At 40.7% G+C, this 25,007-nt stretch overlaps 2 protein-coding genes and 1 long non-coding RNA gene across 3 annotated transcripts in view; all 3 read right to left on the minus strand.

Moving 5' to 3' along the window:
- LOC110867612 (F-box/FBD/LRR-repeat protein At1g13570-like) overlaps positions 1-25,007 on the minus strand; it is a 96,758-nt gene that overhangs the window by 14,869 nt on the left and 56,882 nt on the right. The window lies entirely within an intron of this gene.
- On the minus strand, positions 336-2,676 carry LOC110867607 (F-box/FBD/LRR-repeat protein At1g13570). The gene is made up of 4 exons (XM_022116598.2): positions 1,625-2,676; positions 1,084-1,191; positions 831-989; positions 336-746 (listed from the first exon to the last, which is right to left on the minus strand). Exons 1-4 carry the CDS (start codon positions 2,237-2,239, stop codon positions 468-470), a joined length of 1,161 nt encoding a protein of 386 aa, XP_021972290.1. The 5' UTR covers positions 2,240-2,676; the 3' UTR covers positions 336-467.
- On the minus strand, positions 4,451-5,350 carry LOC110869338. Its single transcript, XR_004863158.1, has 3 exons — positions 5,341-5,350; positions 5,153-5,260; positions 4,451-4,823 (listed from the first exon to the last, which is right to left on the minus strand). It is a non-coding gene; the product is annotated as an uncharacterized LOC110869338 (long non-coding RNA).

Raw genomic sequence — 25,007 nt, forward strand, 5'->3', positions numbered from 1 at the left:
GACGAAAACAGTAATTAACTCTATTTTGAAACAGAAGATGAATTGCTGTATTGTCATAGTTTTGCATAAAGAAGTGCATGCATGCCACATGAAAATTGTAGAAGTTTTTTTGTCCATTGGTTTCTGTTACAAGTTATTCTGTTCGACTCACTTGTTAGTTGCTCTTCATTGAGTTAAAGTAGTGCATAATAATGTAACTGGTGCTCTAGCAAGTGAAAAGTAAGCTGGTATGGCTTATTATTTCAGTGGTTATAGTAGATAATCATATGCCTTCTTATTCCCGAGTACAGCATCAAGACCCGAAAGGCATAACATTTTAACAAATTCAAGATGCATAAGATCATCGTCTCAAAACCTCATATCAGAACGAAACAAGTTTGTGCATTTCAGTAACGTCAACAAAAAAAAAAAAAACCACAACCATCAAACGCAGGACCAATTGGATTTCAATTATCTGACCACGATTTCTACCACATGATGTTTACCAGAGGGGCCGCGCATGGAGTAAAGCAAAGGATTTTTATAATCTCTGATTCTTTATCTTTATCAAAATCATAACATGGGGATATCCATACCTCCTTTAGTACAGGTGACTTGGCCATTATAAGCTTCACAAAATCCAACTCATTCTCTGCGTCGCTAAAACGTATAATCTCTAATTCGTTCAGATGCTCCAACGTAATATCTGAATAATCTTCGAGTGTAAAAGAGCCCATCTCATATTCTTCAAGATCTTCGTCATACATCTACATGAAGAAGTGTCTTGTGTGAGTGTATGTTGACATAAGAATCGAAACAAGTAGAATTCAACATAGACTCTTGTTATTTACCACTAGCTTAAGTTTCTCAAGGTTTGGGGAGCTTCTAATCAGAAGAGCAAGAAAAGGTAACCCATATATGTGACTAAAGCTCAAATCATGTATACACAAGTATTTCAAGTGGACTAATGCTGTTGGGAGCTCTTTCGGATGTCTCCATCGAAGAAAATCCTTGAGCCATAGCCAAAACAAAGATTAGTGATAACTAATAAGCAAACCAAAGTCTAATCAAGTATATAGTTATATACCATGTAGATAAAATTACCTCAACGAAGGAAAACACAACATAAAGATATTCAATCACCGGTAAACACTCTAATAGATCAACAATGGTAGTATGTCCATCATCATAGATAAATGTACTCCCATTATCCTGCAAAATTACAACGTTTAGATAAGTTACGGAAGACCATGGAAATTAAATTTTAGGGTTATTAGATTTTATCACCTTTAACTATTGGCCATTGGTCGCTGCCACCCCCAACTATCACTTTGACGTCTGCCACCCCCAACTTAACACTTAGTGTGTTCTGTCACCAGATCACTAACTTTTGATCCTGTTACTATACTTTTGGGGGTGTTCCGAGATCCCTAAAACCTTCCCAAGATCCCTATGACACCCCAAAAAGTGTAGTAACATGTTCAAAAGTTAGTAATCAGTTAACGACGTGGTGACAGAACACACTAAGTGTTAAGTTGGGAGTGACGGGTGTCAAAGTGATAGTTGGGGGTGGCAGTGGCCAATAGCCAACAGTTAGGGATGATAAAATCTAATAACCCTAAATTTTATATTATTATAAACTTACGAGAGTCAAACTCTTAAGAAATGGGCAGCTGGATAAAAGACGCAGAAGCATTTTCTCATACATCCATACACCTTCCAAATGTAAGGTTGTAAGATAACCAAATTCATTGAATGAACGTTGTTGGTAAAGAGCACAACCACTGAGATACAAACTTGTTAATTGGTGTAAAGAGAAGAGAGAAATGGGTAACTTATACCCCACATCACCTCCCGCACAAAAAGAAAGTTTTAACATCTTGAGAGTATTTTTCTTCGATAAATGACGTAGTATTTGGTCAATCTCAACACACGAGGTATCTACCCCCATAGAAAGAGTGAACTCGTGTATTGGACCCTCGTGCATAAGCAGAACTTGGTATATCGCGTAGAAAAACTTACACCTCTTGTGCATTTCTCTCCTTTTACTTGGTTTGTCAAACGTTTGTTCCAAAACAGACGGCTCGGCCCTATCGGTCGACACTTCAAACGTATACTCGTTAAAAACAAGTTTAGGGATTTTGGTCCAATGGTACCTCCATTCCCTAGAGAGGATACTTGTCCTTGCTGCCTCTTGAATCGGTAGGAAACATAAGATAGTTTCTATTATGCCTATTGAAAGCTTGCTAATTCTATCCATCTTATTAGGATACCCTTATTTGCAGCAAAATTAGCTAGCTACTATGGGAATATGTTTTGTCTACACCCAAAACAACAACAAAACCAAGTAACATAAACAAAAAACCGATGAAAGTGAAAGGGATTGGCTCAATTAGGGTTGGAACAGAAGCAATTAGGTTAGTGACTTTAACAGCGAAAAATCATTGCACACATTTGTTTGAAGTATTGACGCCAAATCCAGTAATGAACAACGGCTTGGTTATGAAGTTTATGAGAAGTAATCGAATATGAAAAGAAAATACCCGTTGTACAACTGACTGATATGGCTTAAGTTATCTGATAAGGAAGCAATCAGGCGACCAACGAACCAGCCGCCACCAGCAGAAGAAGCATATACCAGAGTAAGGTTAGGGTTTACTAAGTATACTGTATACACGACACAAGTGGTTCTTGTACCTTATATCGATTTCTGTTGGTTCTTGTACCTTATATCGATTTAACAAGCTACGCTACTGAAGGTTGACTACCTGATTAAACTACGATTTTGAGACAAAAACATACTAGTGAATTTTAAGGATTGTCCTTTATCTTTATACTTATTTTCAGGCGTTGTTTTTTATGTTCAAAATTAACGAATTTTGTCCTTTATGTTTTCATATCATACACGTTTTGCCCTTTAGGCCTAACCCAGTTAGTTTTTTCAGTTAAATTTGGTCATGTGGTTTACACATGAGGGCATTTTTGTCAATTCAAAGATTGCAGAAGCTTGTAAATCTGTTGTTGAACTTACCTTTGAATTGACCAAAATGCCCTCATGTGCAAAACATATGACCAAATTTAACTGAAAAAACTAACTGGGTTAGGCCTAAAGAACAAAACGTGTATGATACGAAAACATAAAGGACAAAACTCGTTGATTTTAAACATAAAGGACAACGCCTGAAAATGGGTATAAAGATAAAGGACAATCCTTGAAATTCACTCAAAATATATTAAAGAAAGAGTTAATTGCCAAAATTGTTCATGAGATTTGGGCGTGTTAGCCATTTTCGTCCAAAATGACTTTTTTGTACCAAATAGCCCCCCACGTTTATAACTTTTTGTCATTTACATCCAAATGCCTAACTAGGTTAGAAACAACCATTTGATGAGGGGTTTTTTTTTTTTTTTTTTTTTTTTTTGAAATTTCACAAGTACAGGGCCTCCTGAAATGTAATTTCTTTTTAAACCTAAAACCATCACCAAGACCTGATTCCGATTTCATCATAGCAAAAGTCATTAACTAAACTTGCGATTTCTAAAACGAACCGAACAATATTTTAATTCACAGATCTACCGAAAAACTCGAATTTGACTACTAACTTACAAATCAAATTCCATTAGACAATAATAATTCTCTTTCACTACTGTGCAAAGCATCCTGAACTTGTGCAGCAAATTGCATATTCCACAACATATCCTCCACAGAAGGTCTCTCTAATGGATCATTTACCAAACACCTGCAGCAGATTTCCGCTATTGTTGTTAACGATTGATCGGAACATTCATCACGAACTGCTGGATCAACCATCTCCTTTGTAGCCGCATCGTCGGCTGTAATTCTGGCTTGAAACTGTTCTTTTACGGACTCTATTTCCTTTTGTGTGCATGGCGGTTTTTAATATGATTTCGAGTAGCATTACACGGAAATCATACACTTTCTCCGGATTGATGATACGAGTCATGAGAACAGTTGCAAGAATACTAGCTAACAGAACCACACAAAACAATGATCAGCCCTGCAATTGTTGCATGGTGACTGCAATTTGAGAACACAGATAACCTGAAGGAGCCACCATCTGTTTTTGCTTTTGAGATTATATATCAAACAGATAACCTGCAGTTTGAGAACACAGATAACCTGCAATTTTGTATAAGAAGTGCATGCCACATGAAAATTGTAGAAGTTTTTTTTGTCCACAGGTTTTTGCTACAAGTTATTCAGACTTATTCTCTTTGACTTACTTGTTAGTTACTCTTCATGGAGTTAAAGTAGTGCATAACAATTAGCATGATAATGTAACTGGTGAATAAATCTCTAGCAAGTGATAAGTAAGCTGGTCTGCCTTACTTTTTCAGTGGTTACCGTAAATAATCATATGCCTTCTCATTCCCGAGCACAACTTCAAGACCCAAAAGGCATAACATTTTAACAAATTTAAGATACAAAAGATCATCCGTCTCGAAACCTAATATCGGAATGAAACAAATTTGTTCATTTAACTGAACTCGACATTAAAAAAAACAGAATCACAAACGGCATGACCAATTGAACTTCAACGTCTGACGATGATTTCTACCATAGGTGATGCGAACGGAGAGCAAAAAAGAATTTCGGAAATCTGTGGTTCTTCATCTTTATCAAAATTATAATACGGGGATACCGTCACCTTCTTTAGCACAGGTGACTTGGCTAATATAAGCCTCACAAAATCCAACTCATTCTCTGCGTCGCTAAAATTTCGAATCTCAAATTCTTTCAAATGCTCCAACATAATATCTGAATAATCATCAAGTGTAAAAGAGCCCAAATCATCTTCGTCAAGCCAGTCTCCGTTATACATCTACACGATGAAGTATCTTGGGTGAGTGTATGTTGAGATAAGAATCAAAACAAATAGAATACAACATAGATCATTGTTATTTACCACTAGCTTAAGTTTCTCTAGGTTTGGGGAGCTTCTAATCAGAAGAGCAAGAAAAGGTAACGCATATATGTGCATAAAGCATAAACTATCCACACACAAGTATTTCAAGTGGACTAATGCTGTTGGGAGCTCTTTCGGAAGACTCTTTGGAGCAAAACACTTGAACCATAGCCAAATCAAAGATTAGTGATAACTATTAAGCAGACCGAAGTCAAATCATGTATTTACCATGTAGATAAAATTACCTCAACGATGAAAAGCACAACATTAAGATACTCAATCAATGGTAAACACTTAAATAGATCAACAATGGTGGTATCTCCACTCCTAAAGATGACCGAACACTCACAATCCTGCAAAAATTACAATATTTAGACAAGTTGTTGAAGACAATGGGTCGATGGGAACTAAATTTTGGTAATTATGAACTTACAAGAGTCAATATCTTAAGTAATGGACTGTCACACCCCAACCGATGGCGGAATCATCGGGGCGCGGCACTGAGCGAAACAGATTGTTCAGAAGTTTCCACAACAACTATCATACAATTCAGTTATATAACACGTCCCATACCGTGTCCCAAATAATAACAAGTTATCATAGAAATCAACTAAACAATATGGGAACTGTTCCGACAACTCAAATTCTTAATTATTACAGACCGAATTAAATATTGTCTTAAGACTTCTAGACGGCTAACTGTAGGTCTTACTGACTACAGGTGCCAGTACAAGATCTACAGATAATTATGGCCCTGGAGCAGGTATGTGGACACTGTCCTAAGGTCACAGGCTCCTAGAAGCTTATTATTGCCTCGCTTCCCTAGCACGCTAGTAGCTTAAACACCTGTCACATACGTTAAAATAAAAGTCAATACATATAATGTAAAGGTGAGTACACAAGTTTGATATAGCATATAGAGTTCGAATAGTTTACGCATAACCAAGCACGTACACAAGGGCAAACGATGCATGTAAATTATCAACATGGGACCATCGATACCAATGACTTCAAGTTGACTGTCCGAGACAGTTCGCAATACATGATTACCACCGTAATCCATGCAAGTAATTGTCCTTAGCAACCCCCGTGTGAACGGGTGCTGAGTCCAAACTATAGTACTACGTTGCTAAAGCAGGTAGATAGCACTCCACGTGTAAACATAATAAACAGCAATCATTTAGACAAGTAATACATGCAAGTAGGTTAGCGTTCAAATAGTTTGTGTTGTTTGTGAATTTGATAGATTACGTATGTAACACCCAAAAGTGCTGAAAGCAAAAAGGGATCGAGTATACTCACAGTGGTTGATCGTGGATTGAGAGGAACACTGAGAATAGGTTAGCCTGAATAGTTTGATAACACAACGATGAGTAATGCGGAAAAAGTAAACAATGTACTTGGATCGAGTAGGCCATTCGATCGGACAGCAGTTCGATCGAGTGGGCTGTTCGATTGGTTTGAAAGTCCGTTCGAACATCCATTCGATCGGCCGGCTGGCTCGATCGGCTGGTTCCTTCAAGTGGATTGTTTCTTCCTTTGATGTGAAGGATGTGTTTGTGTATGATGGTTTGTACTACCTTTCAAGTTGGCCGATCGAACGGCTGTTCGATCGGTTAGCCCAACCGATCGGCTAGCACTTCACTGTTTTCAAGTATGTCACTCGATCGGTTGGCATGCTCGATCGGATGACATTCCAATGTTTCGAAAAGTCTAAGTGTTTTGAAGTGTAGTATCTCATGATTCGAGTAGTGATGATCACAATCGAGTGGCTCGATCGATCGAATAGAACTCTGTCAATATTACACTTCATGAGTTTGTGGGACTAAGTGCTAGTCGATCGGTTAGCCTAGTCGATCGGCTGGCATAGTCGTTCGGTTGGGCTGTTCGATCGAACAGCCTAGCCGTTCGGCCAGCTTCTCGATTCGGTTAACCTATCACTTAACACTTGGTTATTCCCGTTAATTGTTGATGTTTTAGAGATATTTTGACTACGAGTTGAACCACAAAACTGAAGTCCCCACTTAGCCTACTGACTCGAGCAGGAATCACCCAAACTCGGTCAGAGACGGTTTGGAACCCAAGTTTAACGTTTAACCCGAAATCGGTATATCTCTCGGTAGAACCCGGATCTTGAACCATGTGTTTGTTTAGATTGATTTGTAAGTCGGTTCAAGTCTCGTTTTCACCTTTTTGAGTGTAAAAGAGTTGAAAGATAGATGAAAACCCATCTTCCAATCCTTTTCCACCGTGAAATGTTAAGATCTTTGGAAGATTTTAGGTTATTTATGTGGAAATCGGTTAGATCTAAGTTATTCATGGTGGAATGATGCCAAAACTTAGTGTTCTTGAAGAACACATGATGACATCACCCAAGAACACCTAGATCTTGGTGATTTCATGGATGAAATTCAGATTTTGAAAGATAGAAAGATGTAGAATCGATTAATGAACAAAAACGTACAAGGATTAGAGCGAAATACTTACCGGTTTGAGAGAAATCTGAGATTTAGTGAGAAGAAGAGGCTGGTCGGTCAGAGCTTTTCCAAAAGTGGAAAGCTTGACAAGGACAGCCCTATTTATAGGCTTCCAAAAGAGGAAAGGGTCAGCTGATCGAACAGCATCCCTGATCGAGCAGCTGCCCGATCGAACAGCCTGTTCGATCGGCTAGCCTGTTCGATCAGGTTGCCCTGTTCGATCGGCTAGCCTGTTCGATCAGGTTGCCCTGTTCGATCGGCTAGCCTGTTCGATCAGGTTGCCCTGTTCGATCGGCTTGCCTGGTTTTGAGTGTTTCGCGACGATTTTTGATATTTCGACTTCGATGAACGATGATTTGAGAATGATAGAATTCCTAATCAAATTACTTTTAGTCTCAACTACTATATCTAACATACGAGCATCCTTACAACCATTTCGGGTTCGATTTCCATTGAGTTTGATTCACCTTTGAGTCTTGATTGATTTTGATTGATTCACCACACACTTTAACATAAAAGTAAACATGCACAAGTAACACATAAGGCACACACACACGTATAAAAAGTACTAAAATCCCCACACTTGAGTTTGATGATTGATTTGATTAGCTTGATTATCGATTGACTAGCTTTATTGCATTGTTACTTCCTATCATTCACAGTCGGTCGTTGATTCGCAGTTCGATTATTGGTCGATTAGTTTGATTATACAACACTTACTCCAAATAATATGAAAATCAAAATGAAACTAAAATGAAATTAATCTTTATTGATCTTTAATTCCAATAACAGTCAACACTTGACTTTGACTTTGACTTTTTGGAAAACACGGGGTGTTACATGGACAGCTGGATAAAAGACGTAGAAGCGTTTTCACATATGTCCATACACTTCCCAAATGTAAGGTTGTAAGGCAACCAAATTCATTGAATGAACGTTCTTGGTAAAGAGCACAAGCATGGAGATACAAACTTGTTAAATGGTGTAAAGAGAAGAGAGAAATGGGTAACCTATGCCCCTCATCAATTCCCGCATCAAGGTCAAGTTTTAATGCCTTGAGAGTATTTTTCTTCGACAAATGATGTAATATATGGTCAATTTCAACACACGAGCCATCTACTTCCATATCAAGAGTGAACTCATGTATTGGACCCTCGTGCATAAGCAGAACTTGGTATATAGCATAGAAAAGTTTACACCTCTTGTCCATATCTTTCCTTTTACTTGGTTTGTTAAGATATTGCTCCACAGCAGACAGCACAGGCCCATCAGTCCATTCTTGAAACCGATTCTCGATAAACACAAGTTTAGGGATTTTGGTCCAATGGTATCTCCATTCCTTAGAGAGGATGCTTGTCCTTGCTGCCTCTTGAATTGGTAGTAGACATAAGATGGCTTCTATTATGCCCGAAGGAAGCTTGCTGAGTACATCCACCTTAGGATACCCCATTAGCAGCAAAATTAGCTACTTTGAAAACCTGTTTAGTCTACAGACAAATGAATAAAACAGATATGAAGAAAACCATGCAACTTAAGTTTACTTAAATCCAGTAAGCAACGAAACTTAACAGCAGACATTTGTTTGAAGTATTAAACAAAATGACCCGAATCCAGTAATGAACAACGGCTTATTATGTTTATGAGAAGTAATCGAAATGAATAGAAAATACCTTATGTTATTTGATAAGCAAATCGGCGACCACCAGCGACATCGACGAGCAGAGGTAGGGGTTAGGGTTCAAGCACAAGCGGTTCCTATAATTTTTTATGTCGATTCTTTTTCTAGTTTGTTGAGTGTCACGATCCGCCTAAATTCAAAATTTTTCTCGCGAGTTCCGGAAGATTCCGGAACACTAAAGAAGCATCTAGGGCTGCCCGGAAGTTTCCGGAACAGCCTACAAGTTGCTGGAACATCTTGGCACCATCGGAAGACTCTAGATCAGCCAAGAATTCTCTAGAGACACCTTGAAAACACTTGATATTTTGCAAGAAGACTCTAGAAATCAACTTATAAATATCCAAGATATTATGTTTAGAATTATCTAGATGGAATTCTCTAGAACTAGAAAGGACTAGTATAAATAGGATGATGAGGTCTCATTTGGAGATCACCCAACAATATCACAAGTAAACACACTTGTACTTGTAAACACACTCTTGTAAATCTTCTTGTAATCAATACAAAGTTGTTTCTTTGTATACACAATTTGCAACCATCACTTGAATCACTCAAAACACTACATCGTTGGGGCACACAGCTTAACTTAGATCAAGTCTAAGTTGCTACACGTGAGTTAAAAGTTTACTCCGTGACAAGTGGTATCAGAGCGGGACGATTCATTTGGGATGGCATCCGAAACAAAAGGCGATGAAAGACGCACAACTAAGAAAGAACGAGAGGCAACATATGACAAGCGCATTGGCGACACCAAGGTGGCGGTCACTGAATTGGGTGCGCAACTTGACCTTGCATTCCAACGAGTACAGGCATTGGAAACTGATTTCAAAACTTTCAAAGACGACGTCAAGTCTCTCATGGGAGTTTGGCGTCACGAGCTTACGAAATTGTTCAAGGAGGAAATGTCGAAGCTACGAAACGAGGTGGAGAATAGTATTCGAGATTGTCACCACAGCTTCTTGGACCTAGAAGCAAAAGTGAAGGAAAATAAACAAGTAGTTGTGCATTCAGCCAACACCGATCTCTTCACTCCTAGAGTCGAGATCCCAAAGCCAACTCCATTCCTTGGCAAAAGAGAAGCACGAGCGGTTGACGACTTCGTATGGGAGATGGAACAATACTTGGGTGGAGTGCAAATCAAGGACGATGCCACCAAAATCAAGACGGCCAGCATGTACCTAAAAGACACGGCAGCACTATGGTGGAGACGTCGATACACGGACATCACCAAAGGTACGTGCACTATTAACACTTGGGCTGAATTTGTCCAAGAACTAAAGAAACAATTTTACCCGGTCAATGCTGAGCACGAAGCTAGGAGCAAATTGAGAAAGCTCAAGCATACCGGAACCCTCAAGGACTATGTCAAAGAATTCACGACACTTGTCCTTGAAATCCCCGATCTGTCGGAAAAGGATTCCCTTTTCTACTTCCTCGACGGGCTACAATATTGGGCTAGAACAGAATTGGATCGTCGCAATGTTCATGATTTAGCTACTGCCATCGCCGTAGTTGAAAGCTTGATCGATCTTAAGGAAAAACGCCCAGCTAAACTCGTAGTCGAAGAACCTGATGACGACGTAGGTGGGGGAGCAAAACCAAGTTACACTCGAAGGACGGAAGGTCCAAAACCCCCAAGATATAATAGCAACCAGCCCGCAAGGAAAGGATGCTTCATTTGCGAAGGGTCGCACGATGCACATGATTGTCCAAAGAAGTCTAAGTTAACAGCCCTTATCAGGACTGAAGATGATGAAGCCGAAGATAACGAGGAGGCTCGTCTAGGAGCAATGCAACTTCAAGCCCTCAATGCTTTAAGTCTAACCCAAAGGAAGCCGTTAAAAATGGTTCATGACCCCTCGAGAAAAGCCAAGGTTAGTCATTCAAATGGAGAGCAAAAAGGTCTTCGGTTCGTAACTCTTGAGATTAACGGAGAACAAGCAAAAGCCTTAATCGATACCGGAGCCAGTCACAATTTCATTACCCGGGACGAGGCCAAAAGACTTGGTTTGCGGATCACTACCAAAGAAGGACTAATGATGAAGACTGTTGGCGGGGAACCTAAGTCAATCGAAGGCGTAACCTATGACGCCAAAGCCAAGATCGGGACATGGAAGGGCAAAATTACTTTCTCAGTCGTTCCCATGGACGACTACAAAATTGTGCTCGGGTTGTCATTCTTCGATAGGTCCAACGCCATCCCCGATGCATTCCTCAACACCTTGTACCTCATCAAGGACAAGGAGGTTCACACGGCACCCATGGAGACGGATACAAGGCACCGAGGCAAAACCTTATCCGCCATGCAGATCGTGAGAACAAAGCAACAACCACGTAAGCGACACGACGAGGGCGTCGTGTATTTAGGTGGGGGAGAATGTCACGATCCGCCTAAATACAAAATTTTTCTCGCGAGTTCCGGAAGATTCCGGAACACTAAAGAAGCATCTAGGGCTGCCCGGAAGTTTCCGGAACAGCCTACAAGTTGCTGGAACATCTTGGCACCATCGGAAGACTCTAGATCAGCCAAGAATTCTCTAGAGACACCTTGAAAACACTTGATATTTTGCAAGAAGACTCTAGAAATCAACTTATAAATATCCAAGATATTATGTTTAGAATTATCTAGATGGAATTCTCTAGAACTAGAAAGGACTAGTATAAATAGGATGATGAGGTCTCATTTGGAGATCACCCAACAATATCACAAGTAAACACACTTGTACTTGTAAACACACTCTTGTAAATCTTCTTGTAATCAATACAAAGTTGTTTCTTTGTATACACAATTTGCAACCATCACTTGAATCACTCAAAACACTACATCGTTGGGGCACACAGCTTAACTTAGATCAAGTCTAAGTTGCTACACGTGAGTTAAAAGTTTACTCCGTGACATGAGGGACTCTATTTTAGTGTTTTCCTTTTTTGTTTTTCTAATGGATAATTAGTTAATTACCCGAATAATAAAAAGATTGATATGTGAGAGACCGAGATTATACGTTAAACAAATAAATAAAAAAGACTATGAGGTGTGTGAATGCGGTTGTGTCATCAAACATAAAAAACTAATCATACGGTCATCCACGGATAGACGAGAGGGGATGGGTTTTTGGAGGAACTTTATGTCGGCTGCCCTTTGACCATCCATTGCCAATTGGATCTCTTGTTCCTTTAGCGAGAGAATTCGAGCAAGTTTCTCGTCTAATTTGGAGAAGCCACTTGATCCACCCACAATATTTGTTGTCATTGTAGAAGTGAATTTGCCTTTTCTTGCTCTTGCAGCAACTACCTTGCTTTTGTCTTTATCTGGTGAGCGTTACAATTCTTGTGGTTCCTCAAACTTTAGCTCGTTGTTGGAGTCATTTAGGTCTAAATAAGAATGAGCATCTGATCCGCCAGCAGACGAGCTTGGCTAAGGCGTGCCTGAAGTAGTCTTGGAATGCTTTGATGATTGGCCATTTGGAGAATATATAAGCACCTCCCAAGCTTTCACCATGGCAAATGGACAACCGTATGTTGCTTAAATTCATCATGGACGGTCGACATGATTGTCGAATACCCAACCTCCGGCTGACGTTAGCTGGATCTTCGGTGACGTCAAGAGCTTTTATCCTTGTTTGCTACAAAAGAACAAACCGTTAGCCTCGCCACGGGGGACCCCGGGAGGGGGATCCGTGACCAAGCTCCGGCGTGAGAGTAAGTAAACTTGCCGGGAAGTGAGAGGAGTTTCTTCCGATGAGGATATTCACCAGAAGGTTCCTTCTTTGGTGTGAATCTAATTAATGAGTGTGTGTAGTAAATGTGAGGAATGTTTGTCGGAGTTTTATGAGAGGAGAGTTAATGAGAGGGTAGTAAATGAGAGAATGCCGGAGATTATACCTGCCTTAGCCCTTTCTTCTTCTCTCTTATATATTAGCAAGCCCTTATCTTGTTAAGGGTTTTCCCACGTATAATCCGACGGTTTTTGGAAGCTCTTGGGAAGGTCAGACACGTGTCTGACCCCCAACGGTGGGATATCCTTCTCCATTAATGCTCTGCCGGATAAGTACAGTGATTTAGACCAGATCCGCTTCTTATCAAGCATTTAATGAACACTGTTTCTCTTAGCTGTTTCCCGCTCGTTGCAACCGAAAGAGAAACCTTGGTGGGCAAGGTTATTCTGTCTGATGGGCCTTTATGTAACTGGGCTTCCAAAGAAAAGGCCCAAAGTGGGTGAAGTGGGTTTCCCTACTGGCCCGTCGTCAAGTCATCTTTAGTCCCTGGTTCTGAGACTCGAGGCTCATAATCCGGGGCTGAGTCACAACCGCTTAAGAGAGGTGGTTTCTCTTTTGGTGGGCCCACTCCGGGTCAGTTACTGCCTGTTGTTCCCATTAATCATGGCATCGCCAGACGCATATAGCGGGAGTTAATCCCCTAGTAGCACGTGCTCCTGTTTTAATTTTGAAGAGACCGCTGATGTGATGGTTACTTGCATGTCAGTGGTATCTCTTTAAATACCCTATTTGGCCTTTCCGATTTCTCATTCAAATTCTCCAACTCCTTTTTCTTCTTTGTAACCATCTTCCTGAATCACAGTTTTCTCTAATCATGAGTCGCGGTGGCCGGTCCTCGATAAGGTCCATACTGACGGCGAAGGACTTGAAATCCTTCGTTGAGGCATACAACATCCCGGATCGATTCTCTCCTTCCTTGCCCAGCCCTAGTGAATCGGCAGAATGTATGCCGGACAAGATACCCATTTACACCCTTGCCTTTTCTTCCTGTGGGGTCCGATACCCCCTTTCTGCTTTTAAGATTTCTCTGCTCCATCACTTTGGCGTCCATTTCTCTCAGATTCACCCTTTGGGGTTCATGAGGGTGGTTCATTTTGAACTATCCTGTGCAGCTATCTCAGGGGAGCCCTCTGTTCCTCTGTTTTGCATGTTCTATAGGCTTATCTCCGACGGAGATTGGTTTACCTTCGCGAAGCGATAAAACAATGTTTCGAGGCCTTGCTATAGCTTTATGCCCACCTCTACTTATCCAAAGGACTGGAAGTGTAGATTCATCTTCGTTTCTGTCGCTATGTTGCCGGAGTCCCCTTTGCCAAAGGATCTTGACGCTGCTATTGAAGACACTATCCCTACCCTTTCTACGGCCGAGACCATTCAGTGGAAAAGGATGTGTGACAACCCAACGAGGGCATTCACTTTCTCCGAAGGGATGCTTGCTATGGGGGGCTGAGTCCCTCTTATCCAGTCCGTCCGAGAGCTTTTTTCGGCAAGAAAGGTACTTCTTTGTTCTTGATTTGTTTCTTATAGCCATTCTCTTTTTTACGTCTTTGAAGATCCTGTAGTCATCTTTAGTGTCTTCTTTTTGTGCAGAGATAACTTTGTGGAGGCTTCTCCAGGGTGACTCCAAGGATGTAAAATATGTGGTTGATAACGAGGTTGATCCTAGGTTGAATGCAGAAGTGCAGGTTACAGGGGGATCCGCCCAGGCAGGAGGTTCTGCTGCCCTGGGTGGTGACGAGGAGAATCCTTCTGGTGAAGAGGAGAGTTCTCCTGACTTTCCTCCTGTTCATCCCTCTGGTCAAAGTGACGACGAAGACGTGGAGATCCAGTTAGTTCGTAAGAGGAGATCTGCCAGTCCCCAACCGGCTCCTGCACCCCGTAACATCCGTCAGAGGCTTCGGAGTGCCAGTGGTCAGAAGCTTCCCCCTTCCTCTAAAGCTGCTTCTGACCTTCCTCCTGCTGGGGTCAAAGGTTCCTTGTCCAAACATTTGAGGTCCTCAAGCTTAGTGAGTGCTCCTTTGTTGGTAAGCTCTCTTTTCTCCTATTTTTTCTTTGTCTTTCTTGTCTTGTTTCTGATTGTTCTTTTTTCTTACTTCTTAGGGGAGTTCCAGGGAGCCTATAGAAATTCCAACTGGTCCCTCTCCTTCCCGTATCCGGGATAAGGCCTCTGAAGTGGGGGTGGCTCGCTTTTCCTCGGCTTTCGAGCTCTCTCCTTCACATGCTACTGGGACTAGCAAACCTACTCTCTTCGAAGGCCTTGCACATCGATCCCCTCTTGCCCCTTTGTTTGCCGATGCCATCCCCTCTACTTATGTCCCTAAATGGAAGGTAACTAGTTCTTCCGTGATAGGGACTCCTGAAGCTGCTAGGGATTTTCTGAACCATGCTGTTCCTCCCTCACATAAATTTGTAAATTCTGCTCCGAGGGATGATCTCTTTGAAGATCAATATAGCATGTCTTTGTGTGAAAGCTTTTTTAGGGGCGCTGGGATGTTGCAAAGGATCGATGATTTGAGGAAGGCAAATGAAGGGCTTAAGGTTGAGCTTAAAGCTTCCCAGTCGGTTGTTGCCGGGCTCAGGGGCCAGGTGGTTGATGCCGAGAGGAGACTGCAGGAGGAGAAGGTACATAGTCCTCCCCCCCCTCTTTTTTTATGTACATACTTACTGATCCTTTGCCTAGGGGGATGGAGCTATGCTTGAGAGGAAGGAACGAGCTTGGGAGCGGGAGATGGCGTCGTTGGTTGAGGAGAAAGAGGGGCTTGCTGCTGAGCTGAAGCATCTGAAGGAAGTTGGCTCCGTTTCCCAGGAACAGCTCAATACTATGTATGCAGACTACGAGATCACTTCTGATGATAACCAACGATTGGCGGGGGAGAAGCACTTGTTGATTACTGAAGGTTTTGGGGCTTTTCTTGCTGCTGTTGCTCAATCGGAGGACTTTAAAAGTGGCTTGGAGGAGGTGTACAGGGCATATAGGGATGTGGGCTACCAGGCGGGATTAAAGGATGGCTATGCCTATTCTGCTCAGGGCCTGGGCAGAAAAGAGACTCCTCTTTATAACTTTAAGGCAAAAAAGAGGTTGTCCAAGCTGAACGAGGAGTTTGGGCGTAAAACCCCGGCCATCCTTGTGAAAATCCTGGAGTATCCCCTGATCTCTATTGATGAACTGAAAGCCCTGTTCTCCTCTGCCGGTCCTTCGTCTCCACCGTCTCTTTCCGGGGGTAATCCCCAATGAATTCCAAACATTTGATACACTTCGATATGGTTGTAATAACTTTTGCTTACTGTAGGATACTTGTATGTTTTGCCTGACTGCCTGGAGGGGTCCTTTGTGTCGGGGACCACCTCAACCTTTAATCGTATGGTTTATGGTTATGTATAGCCTCTTTGCTTTGTTGCCCGTTTCTTGTCATGCCTGTTTGTTTTGCAGGGATTCTTACCGGAGGCCAGCTTGGTGCTTTACTGGGGATTTTCAGATTGCTTAGTGAGTAGCCATGTTTTTGCTTCACCTTGCTGTGTTTGCAATCTTGTATATTGCTAATTCTTGTCAAAGTTATTGGGGCTCTCCTTTGTACATGTATTTTGTATTTAAATAAAGCATATTCCCCTTCGTAGTTTTGTATATACGAGTGTGTTTGCATTATTTATTTTTTCTTTTTTGTTTGTTTCGTTAAACTGTGATTGTCTGTTCGAGGCCAATCGGTGGACAAGTTTATAATGCGGTGTTATGTTTTTAACTTGCTTTGTCCGTTTTGGGTTAGCTAGACCCTTATGAGCCCCACGGCTGGGCTTTTGGCATGTTTTGAATGCCTTGTACACGTGTGTTTGGTTGCTCTAGTTTAGATTTAATGGTGTTCCTAGGCACGTCTGCCTAGGTGTGATTGTCCATTGTTTTCTCAAAATGGGACGTCTTCGTCCGTCTTTCATTTAATCTTTTTTGGGGGGGGGGGGGTTTATACTTCCCGTCGTAGATTGTTTACAAAAGGTTCACTTTCTTGGGGGAAAGTCCCTGTACATATAGTTACCTATTACAAAAGTGGCCCTTGGCCGTGTTCCTTGGGGGTATACCCCTTACATATAATACTTCCTGAGCTGCATGAGGTTCCAGGTCCTGGGGACCTCCTTGCCTTCCAGCGTTTCCAACTTGCAAGTCCCTTTGCCATTCACCCACGTGACTCTGTAGGGTCCTTCCCAGTTGGGGCCTAACTTCCCGGTGTTTTCTTGCAGACTGGCCTCGTTGGCTCTAAGAACCAGATCCCCTGGGACGATGTTAAGTTTCTTCATCCTGGTGTTGTAATAACTTTCCAGGAGCTTTTTGTATTGGGCCTCCTTAACTGCTGCTATTTCCCTTCTTTCCTCCAACAAGTTTAGGTTCATTCTGAGGTCCTGCTCGTTCTCCTCATCCCGAAGCTTCATCCGGGCAGTTGGGGATCCGATTTCAGCGGGGATGACAGCCTCCGTCCCGTAGGTAAGGCTGAACGGGGTTTCCCCGTTGCAACTTTTGGGGGTGGTTCTGTATGCCCACAACACGAATGGAAATTCTTCCAGCCAGCCTTTCTGTTTCCTTCCAAGCCTACCCTTCATTCCTTTAATAACGCTTTGGTTAGCTCTCTCCACCAACCCGTTACTCTGGGCATGGGTAACGGAAGTAAACACTTCATGAATCCGCATCTGCTCGCACCATGGTTTGAAGGGTCTCCCGGCAAACTAGACCCCGTTGTCGCTCACCAACTCCTTCGGAACCCCATATCTGCATATGATGTTATCCAGCACGAACCTTCTCATTTGGTCTCCAGTAATCTTTGCCAATGCTCTGCCGGATAAGTACAGTGATTTAGACCGGATCCGCTTCTTATCAAGCATTTAATGAACACTGTTTCTCTTAGTTGTTTCCCGCTCGTTGCAATCGAAAGAGGAACCTTGGTGGGCAAGGTTATTCTGTCTGATGGGCCTTTATGTAACTGGGCTTCCAAAGAAAAGGCCCAAAGTGGGTGAAGTGGGTTTCCCCACTGGCCCGTCGTCAATGACGTCTGTGTCGCTTGAACTTCTTGTTCTGTTTCGACTGTTTATATGGCGGTTCACAACGTTGTTGAAGTAGTTGCATTTCGTCCTCATTGATGACCACTTGCCCGAGAACGATCGTTTGTACGGTACGGTTCGTGCTTCATATCGTTAATATTTTTTCGCGAATCCGCCCATGCACGATATACACAATGGGTATTGAGCTAGGTATAAGACACAATTTTATAATCAGGTATATGTATTTTGTCATCAATAGTGGTTCTCATGATGGTCAAATGTGTGAAAATACAGTGAATAAATATTAGACGTGTCAAAATATACCAAGCTAAATTGAAACGGGTAAAACGTGTCAAATTACAGTGATTAATGCTAATCGGGTAAAAATTAGACAACTAAAATGAAACGCTTATTGCCAAGTATGTGTTATATTGTGTTCAAAGTTGACTTTAGAATTGATAATACGAGTTATGAGAACAATTACAAGAAACTTAGCTAACAGAATCACACAAAACAATATCATCAAAATTTTGCCTGGACGTTGATGTGTTACAATTTAAGATCAGCCCTGCAATTATTGTATGATGACTGCAACTTGTGAACACAAACAAAATATTGCGGTAGTTTTAATGGTTCGTTATTGCTATTCCTACATGTTGATTGGATCAATAGCCGAATTGGAAGAACCATAACCTGAACAACCATCTGTTTTTGCTTATGAGATTATAAATCAAGCCGGATTTAAACATTTACTAGGAGCATGTTTAGAAAAGTTACCATGAAGTCTGATGGAAGCAAAACTAAAGCTACAAAAAAAAAAAAAAAAAGAACAGTACAAAACTAAGAAAACTAGGATTTTAAAAAAGTAAAGTCATCATTTATGAGTGAATGATAGAATCAGAATAATTAAGCAGAAGTAGTGATTCTGTGTAGGAGCTCATCTCCGACCCATAAATCCCAAGACCTTTGATGCGTTCCGAGCAGGGTTCATAAGCTTCTTCTAGTTCACCATCATATCCACCCGTCCGATCCATTATCGGTTGGCCATTCTTCCTAAATCCAATCATACTATCAACCTCAACATTTGTAAGAGGGATACTTCAAACCCCAACGGGTACTTTTAATAAAATAACGGGTATACCCGATGCCCGTAGTTATGCCCGATACACGACGGGTAATTACCCGTCCCATACCCGACGGGTTTTAGGCCGGGTATGTGACAAGTTTTCGTAACCGGGTATGGGGTTCGGATTAGCCATACCCGCCCCATTGCCATCCCTAGTGTAGGAATTGAAAATAGTTACTACCATGCCCCCCTTTTTCGAACAGAGAACTAAAGTTCAATATTCTTTTGAACCCGATGCCCCAAAATGAACCAGTCCGAAACTGTTAGAAATCGAACCAAATTACATATTTGGGTTTAAGGCGAATATGAATTGTGCTTTTCCACTTTTTATGCATATATAACTCACCTTTAAAAGTGTGCATTTATGTTGATGTAGTAATTTGTTTTAAATTTGATTACCACACATTGCAAAGTAAGATGAAATAAAAAAAATGAAGCTCACATTTATAAAGAAAACAAACTGGTAAATTGTATTTATGAAGGTCATATGAGCTTTAACAAACTGACAAATTGTATTTTTGTTTGTATTGAACATAGCCGGATTGACACTAATTATAAAATATAATCTGCTTTCTAAAAACAACAAGAAAATTAATTAAGTACAAATAGAATGTGATGCCTGCATAGGTAATAAACCCGAAGCCTTTTTAAATGCTTGAAACCTTATCCATCATGGCTGCAAACAACAATTTTAGCTTATAGTTGACTTCTAATTACATAACTATGTAAATTAAAGGTGAGTTGGGCAGTGGTGCATAACGCTTTTGGGTGGGTTCACCCAAAACGCTTGTCCAAAATTAACAGCCATTCCAGCGATAGTTGGGTGGTAAAGGCTCTTGCCTCTTGCCTCTTGAAGAAAAGACCAGGGTTCAAATCCTGGCATGGGGTGTAATTTAGTATTTATTGGTGCAGTTTAGAAGTAGGAGTAATGTAATATTTGCCATAAAAAAACAAAACTAACAAACAAACTTGCATTTAAAGTTACTTAGTAATAAAAGTTCCATCTTTATAAAAAAAGACAGAGAACAGTACAAAAATAAGAAAACTAAGGTATAAAAAGTAGATTCATCATCCATCACTGAATGACAGAATCAAAATGATTAAGCAAAAGTAGTGATTCTGTGTAGGAGGTCATCATGAAGGCCGACCCATAAATCCCAAGACCGTTGATGCGTTTCGAGCAGGGTTCATAAACTTTTAGTTCACAATCAAATCCACGCGTCTTCGAATGATCGATTATCGGTTGGCCATTCTTCCTAAATCCAATCATACTATCAACATCAACATCAACATCTGTAAGAGTGAATAGTTTTGTAAAAGAGGGCTGTGAAACACCATTTTTCAACATCATCCATACGTTACAATCACAAAATCCATTCGGTGTTAGCACAATAAGAGACTCGTTGATCTTAGATATATTGTACATACAAATATTTCTAGGGCGTCCTACTAAGTAATAAGGAACGGCTATGTTTATGTTTACTACTTCTCCAAATTCTTCACTTGCCAAATCAAACGAACATAACCTAAGTTTATCTGTAATATCATCATAAGCAAGCCAATAAATAACCCCATCTATAACCACCTGTGTATTCCTCCGAAAGTGCAACGATTTAAACGGCGTATTCATTAGTACGCTTCTCCAAGCCCCAGAGCTTAATGTGAAAACCTTCGCCTTAGCTTTACGTGTAATCTTTACGATCTTAGGGTCACTAGTCTTAGGACACACCCCAAAACCAATAACATCATCCCGTTGATGATCCGGTATAGATATACAAACAGATTTCCTAATTAACGGATTCCAAAGAACAATCAGTTTCTTTCTCTTCACTCGATCCCGAGACCATCCATGCAAACATACCAATCCGTGAGAGCAATCGAGCATGAACGGATGCGCACGAAGTTTAACGGTTGGAGGAACAACAGGGGAAAACTTGTGATGGGGAAAGCTATCATCATCAACAATGGAAACATATTTGACCTCATGCAAACATTTGTCATCAGAAAAAAATCTGAACCTAGAAGCTCTTGTTATGTACCTTACTAGTAGATGTTGCGGCTGAGTCTGGTTGAGGGTGTGATGAGTGATGAATTCAGAGCTATCGATCAGAGACTTCCATTGCTTTGAAACGGATCTGAACCGAATCAAAGATTTGACAGGAAGAACCCCTTTGATGATTTCCGCTTGGAGTTCGAACGGAATGTTGTCGGACATTTTTGGACGGATTTTGATGTTTAGGGTTTCACCATTCAGGAAGCGTTGAAGGGAAGAATTGAAAATTTGAAATATGAGTTTAGGGTTGTTGGGCTTCATTTACAATGGGCCTTGGATCATGGATGAGTGCAGATTAGAAATGCACATTTCGGTTCATTTTAGTAACAGGTTTAGGTTTAGACAGTTATTTTCTGATTTGTGCTTTAAGTGGTTATTGCTTTAACTTGTTATTTTTGGTTAATTATCATTTTTTTCGTTTTTTCCTGGTTAAGGTTAATCGGTACATCGTTTAAAAACCGGTTATTTCTAAAGAAATAGGTTACCAATCTACGGTTAAAAATAACTACTAATCGATTTATTCCTCGAGTGGTTATTAATTGGTCACAGTTATTTTGTGCACATCCAGTCCAAATATGATCTAAGTAGGGTCCACTCTAGTTTGCTTAAAGGTTGTTTAAGATTTGACTTGTTTATTATGAAATTATTTGTGTATAATATAATCAGTATATATAAAGGTGTCAATATGTCAGTCAACATATGACAAATTCACTCCTTAAGGAAGAAATACACACAAAAGAACTAGAAAATACATTTTTCTTAGAAAATAATTTTATGTGTGGGCGCTCGGTGGGAAAAAGTGAAAGTGCACTAATTTTAACGTTATTTTACTAATTTCGTGAAAATAACGTTAAAAGAGGGGGATGGTTAATCATGCATCATGTGATGGCGTTGATAACCGAAAGACAAGGGAGTACATGCACTAATCGGCTTTTGTTTTAATTGCTGAGTGTTATGTGCCTTATGTCCAAGGCTTGATGCAAAACTACTATCAAGCCGCGGGTCTCACTAGAAGCAGCCTCTCTATTCTTAACGGGTAGACGTAAGGCGGTCTACATCTTACCCTCCTCAGACCCTACCTTAGTTTTGCTATTGGTGGGATTTACTGAGTATGATGATGATGCTGACATGCCATAAGACTCAAACACAATACTATTCAAGATAACAAAGCTACTAGTGTTTTGGCATAATGTAATGGGATTAATGTTTTATGCATTATAACTTAGCATAAATGGTAAAAAGACTATGTATCTAGTCTGTGTGTACTTATATTTTTGTAACATCTGAACTGATTAACAAAAAGAATCCAGTATTTTTGTCAATAATGTGAGCATATCAACTGCTAACACCACAAAGGAATCATTACAAATTGCATTTCAAGACTAATTTTGTATTGTCGATAACCGAAGCTGGGGCTTGGGCTCGTTTACTACACGAGCTTGTTTCAAGTTCGGGCTCGAGCTCGGTTAAGCTCGGCTCGTTTCGAGTTGAGCTCGCGTACCTCGGTTGGTTTGCACCCCTATAATAAACCAGCCAACATGAGCAACCTATACCATCAATCCATCATCATGGTGTTGATATTGTATAAAAAACCCACTTAATAAGGAGCATTTAAATGGCCTGCAAATGTGTGAGGTGTGAACCTCCCTTCAAGACCTACTGAGCTTTGATACACACCCATTTTCTTTTACTTTTATTTTTATTCAAGACTAATCTTGCGACCCATCCTTTAAGCCCAGCAAATGAGAATCCATTTATAGAGATGATTTTACAGGATTGACGATTGTGTCCATACTTTCGACCCCTACTCATGCCAAACCACAAGTTTTCGCTGAAGATTAAAATCCCACCAAACATGCCACTCTAAATGTGACATTTTCACCCTGTGTTTTAGCCATATGAGCGTGCATGATTTTATCTCTACCACAATCTTCTCAAGTGACATATTCTACCCATTGAACTGCTTAACGTTTCCGGCCTCCACAAAGCCACCATAAAAATCACCCGAATGGTTTCGCTAAGCACCCAGGGATTCATATTCGTTTATGACCTTCCCATTTTCGTTTCAAAATTTCTTCGATTAGTTATATGACTAGAAAAGAATCATCAATAAATGACATAAACAATGACTCAATAGCCAAAAGTTCATCGAACAATAATGAAAGAATACGAATATTTACAAATACTCAACTATTGTCATTGGAACCATGAAAATAATTCGGATCATTTGTATCTCTTGGTTATCAAATTAACATGAACGGTTCACAAAAACAAACCAGCAAACACATATCCAACTAAACAAAAACAGAAGCTCATTAGAACGTAGGTTTACGTAGAACTAACCTTCAAGCAATTAACACACAACCAAGACACGAAACACAATTATTCATGATGCAAAAACAATTCATTAGGCCATGGGCTTGGGTTGGGGCGTGGGTTGGGGGAAAACGCCCAAGGCACCACCCCGGGTGGGCGTGGGTTGGGGGAAAACGCCCACACACTGACGATTCGATACCTACCCCGTTTTCACAATCGCCTATCGACCTTTCACCAACCTCCATCGACCTTTCACAAAACGAATCCGTTCCCGAAACTCAACCACCCAATGATGGTCCTTCCGCATCGAAACCCATCAAAAAGAGAAGTCATAAGAAGAAAACCGTGGAGGATAAAGTAGTTGAAACCGCCAAACGAAAACTACAAAAATGGGTCGTTGCTGAAGAAGTTGCATTGGCCAGGGCTTGGTGTGAACAATCTCAACATTTAACTTTAGGTATTCTTAACCTTTGTTTTTATTAATGGTTATTTTTTATATAAGTTTGTAATATATTAATTTTTTTTAATTAAAATAGGAAATTCGCAACATCGAACCGCCCTGTGGGAATCGGTTAGTAGACTATTCCATCAAGAAATGGGTAGGGAGACCTATCGTGAAAACGATAGCTTATCCTCAAAGTGGAGCGAGATAAGCACCCAACTTACAAAATTTAGTGGTTTTTTAAATAAAGCAAAGCAAAACCCTAAAAGTGGTGAAACCGAAGCCGTCATTTTGACAAATGCAATGGTCACATTCAAATCAAATATGAAGACCGACTTCCGTTTCATGCATTGTTGGGAGATTTGTAAGTTCCATCCAAAGTGGGCGACTATCCCCATTGGTAGCGAAACTAACTCGTCTTCCAAAAGGTCAAGGGTCTCGTCCCAAGCCCAATCTGATGCACGAGATCAAGAGTTTGAGGACCTTTTGGATGATTCGCCAAACCCAAACCGGCCTGAGTATGGAAGAAATGCCTCAAGAAGGCGTGCTCAAAAATCTAGATCTGATACGGCATCGCCTTTAGCTGGGAGTTCTGGCTCGCGTAGGGGAATATGCAGCGAGCAGTTGGATGACATTTCATGCAAGTTGGATACATTCAACGTATTCCAACAACAAAGGGCCGAAATACGAAGAAGCAAAGAAGCTAGAGATGCCGCTAGAGATGCCCAGAAACAAAAACGGGATGATTTGAAATTTCTATCCCGGCTCATTGATCACCTACAGGGTGACGAGTTAGAACTAGTCTTGGCGTTGAGAGAAGAGATAAAAAAACAAATATAAAAGTTAGGAATTTTTTTTTTTGTAATTTTCTTTATTTAAAAATATTAAAAAAATTAAATTTGTTGTTTTAAATAATATTGAAATAGCCCAGCGGGTCAGCCCAGCGAAGCCCACCAAACCCACGCCCCAAACCCCCGCCCCACCATACCGTGTTGAATGTGGGTTTACAACAACCAGATGAGATGAGGTGATTTGAAACCGAATCGTTTCAGACAAATAACCCATATCAAATTATTACCCAAATTAACCCAAAAGCTTGTCTTTGGGTTATATTTGCCACCTCTGGTAATGGGTGTACCTGATACCTGCGGGTATACACGATACACACAACGGGTATTAAGCTAGGTATGAGACCCAGTTTTAAAATCAAGTA

This window comes from Helianthus annuus, chromosome 7, assembly GCF_002127325.2.
Source record: "Helianthus annuus cultivar XRQ/B chromosome 7, HanXRQr2.0-SUNRISE, whole genome shotgun sequence".
NCBI classification, from domain to species: domain Eukaryota; kingdom Viridiplantae; phylum Streptophyta; class Magnoliopsida; order Asterales; family Asteraceae; genus Helianthus; species Helianthus annuus.

Coding starts and splice junctions, on each gene's coding strand:
- LOC110867607 (XM_022116598.2), bottom strand. CDS start 2,239: ATGGATAGAATTAGCAAGCTTTCAATAGGCATAATAGAAACTATCTTA. Junction 1,192..1,624: donor TTCTTAAGAGTTTGACTCTC/GTAAGTTTATAA, acceptor GTAATTTTGCAG/GATAATGGGAGTACATTTAT. Junction 990..1,083: donor TTGTGTTTTCCTTCGTTGAG/GTAATTTTATCT, acceptor CTATGGCTCAAG/GATTTTCTTCGATGGAGACA.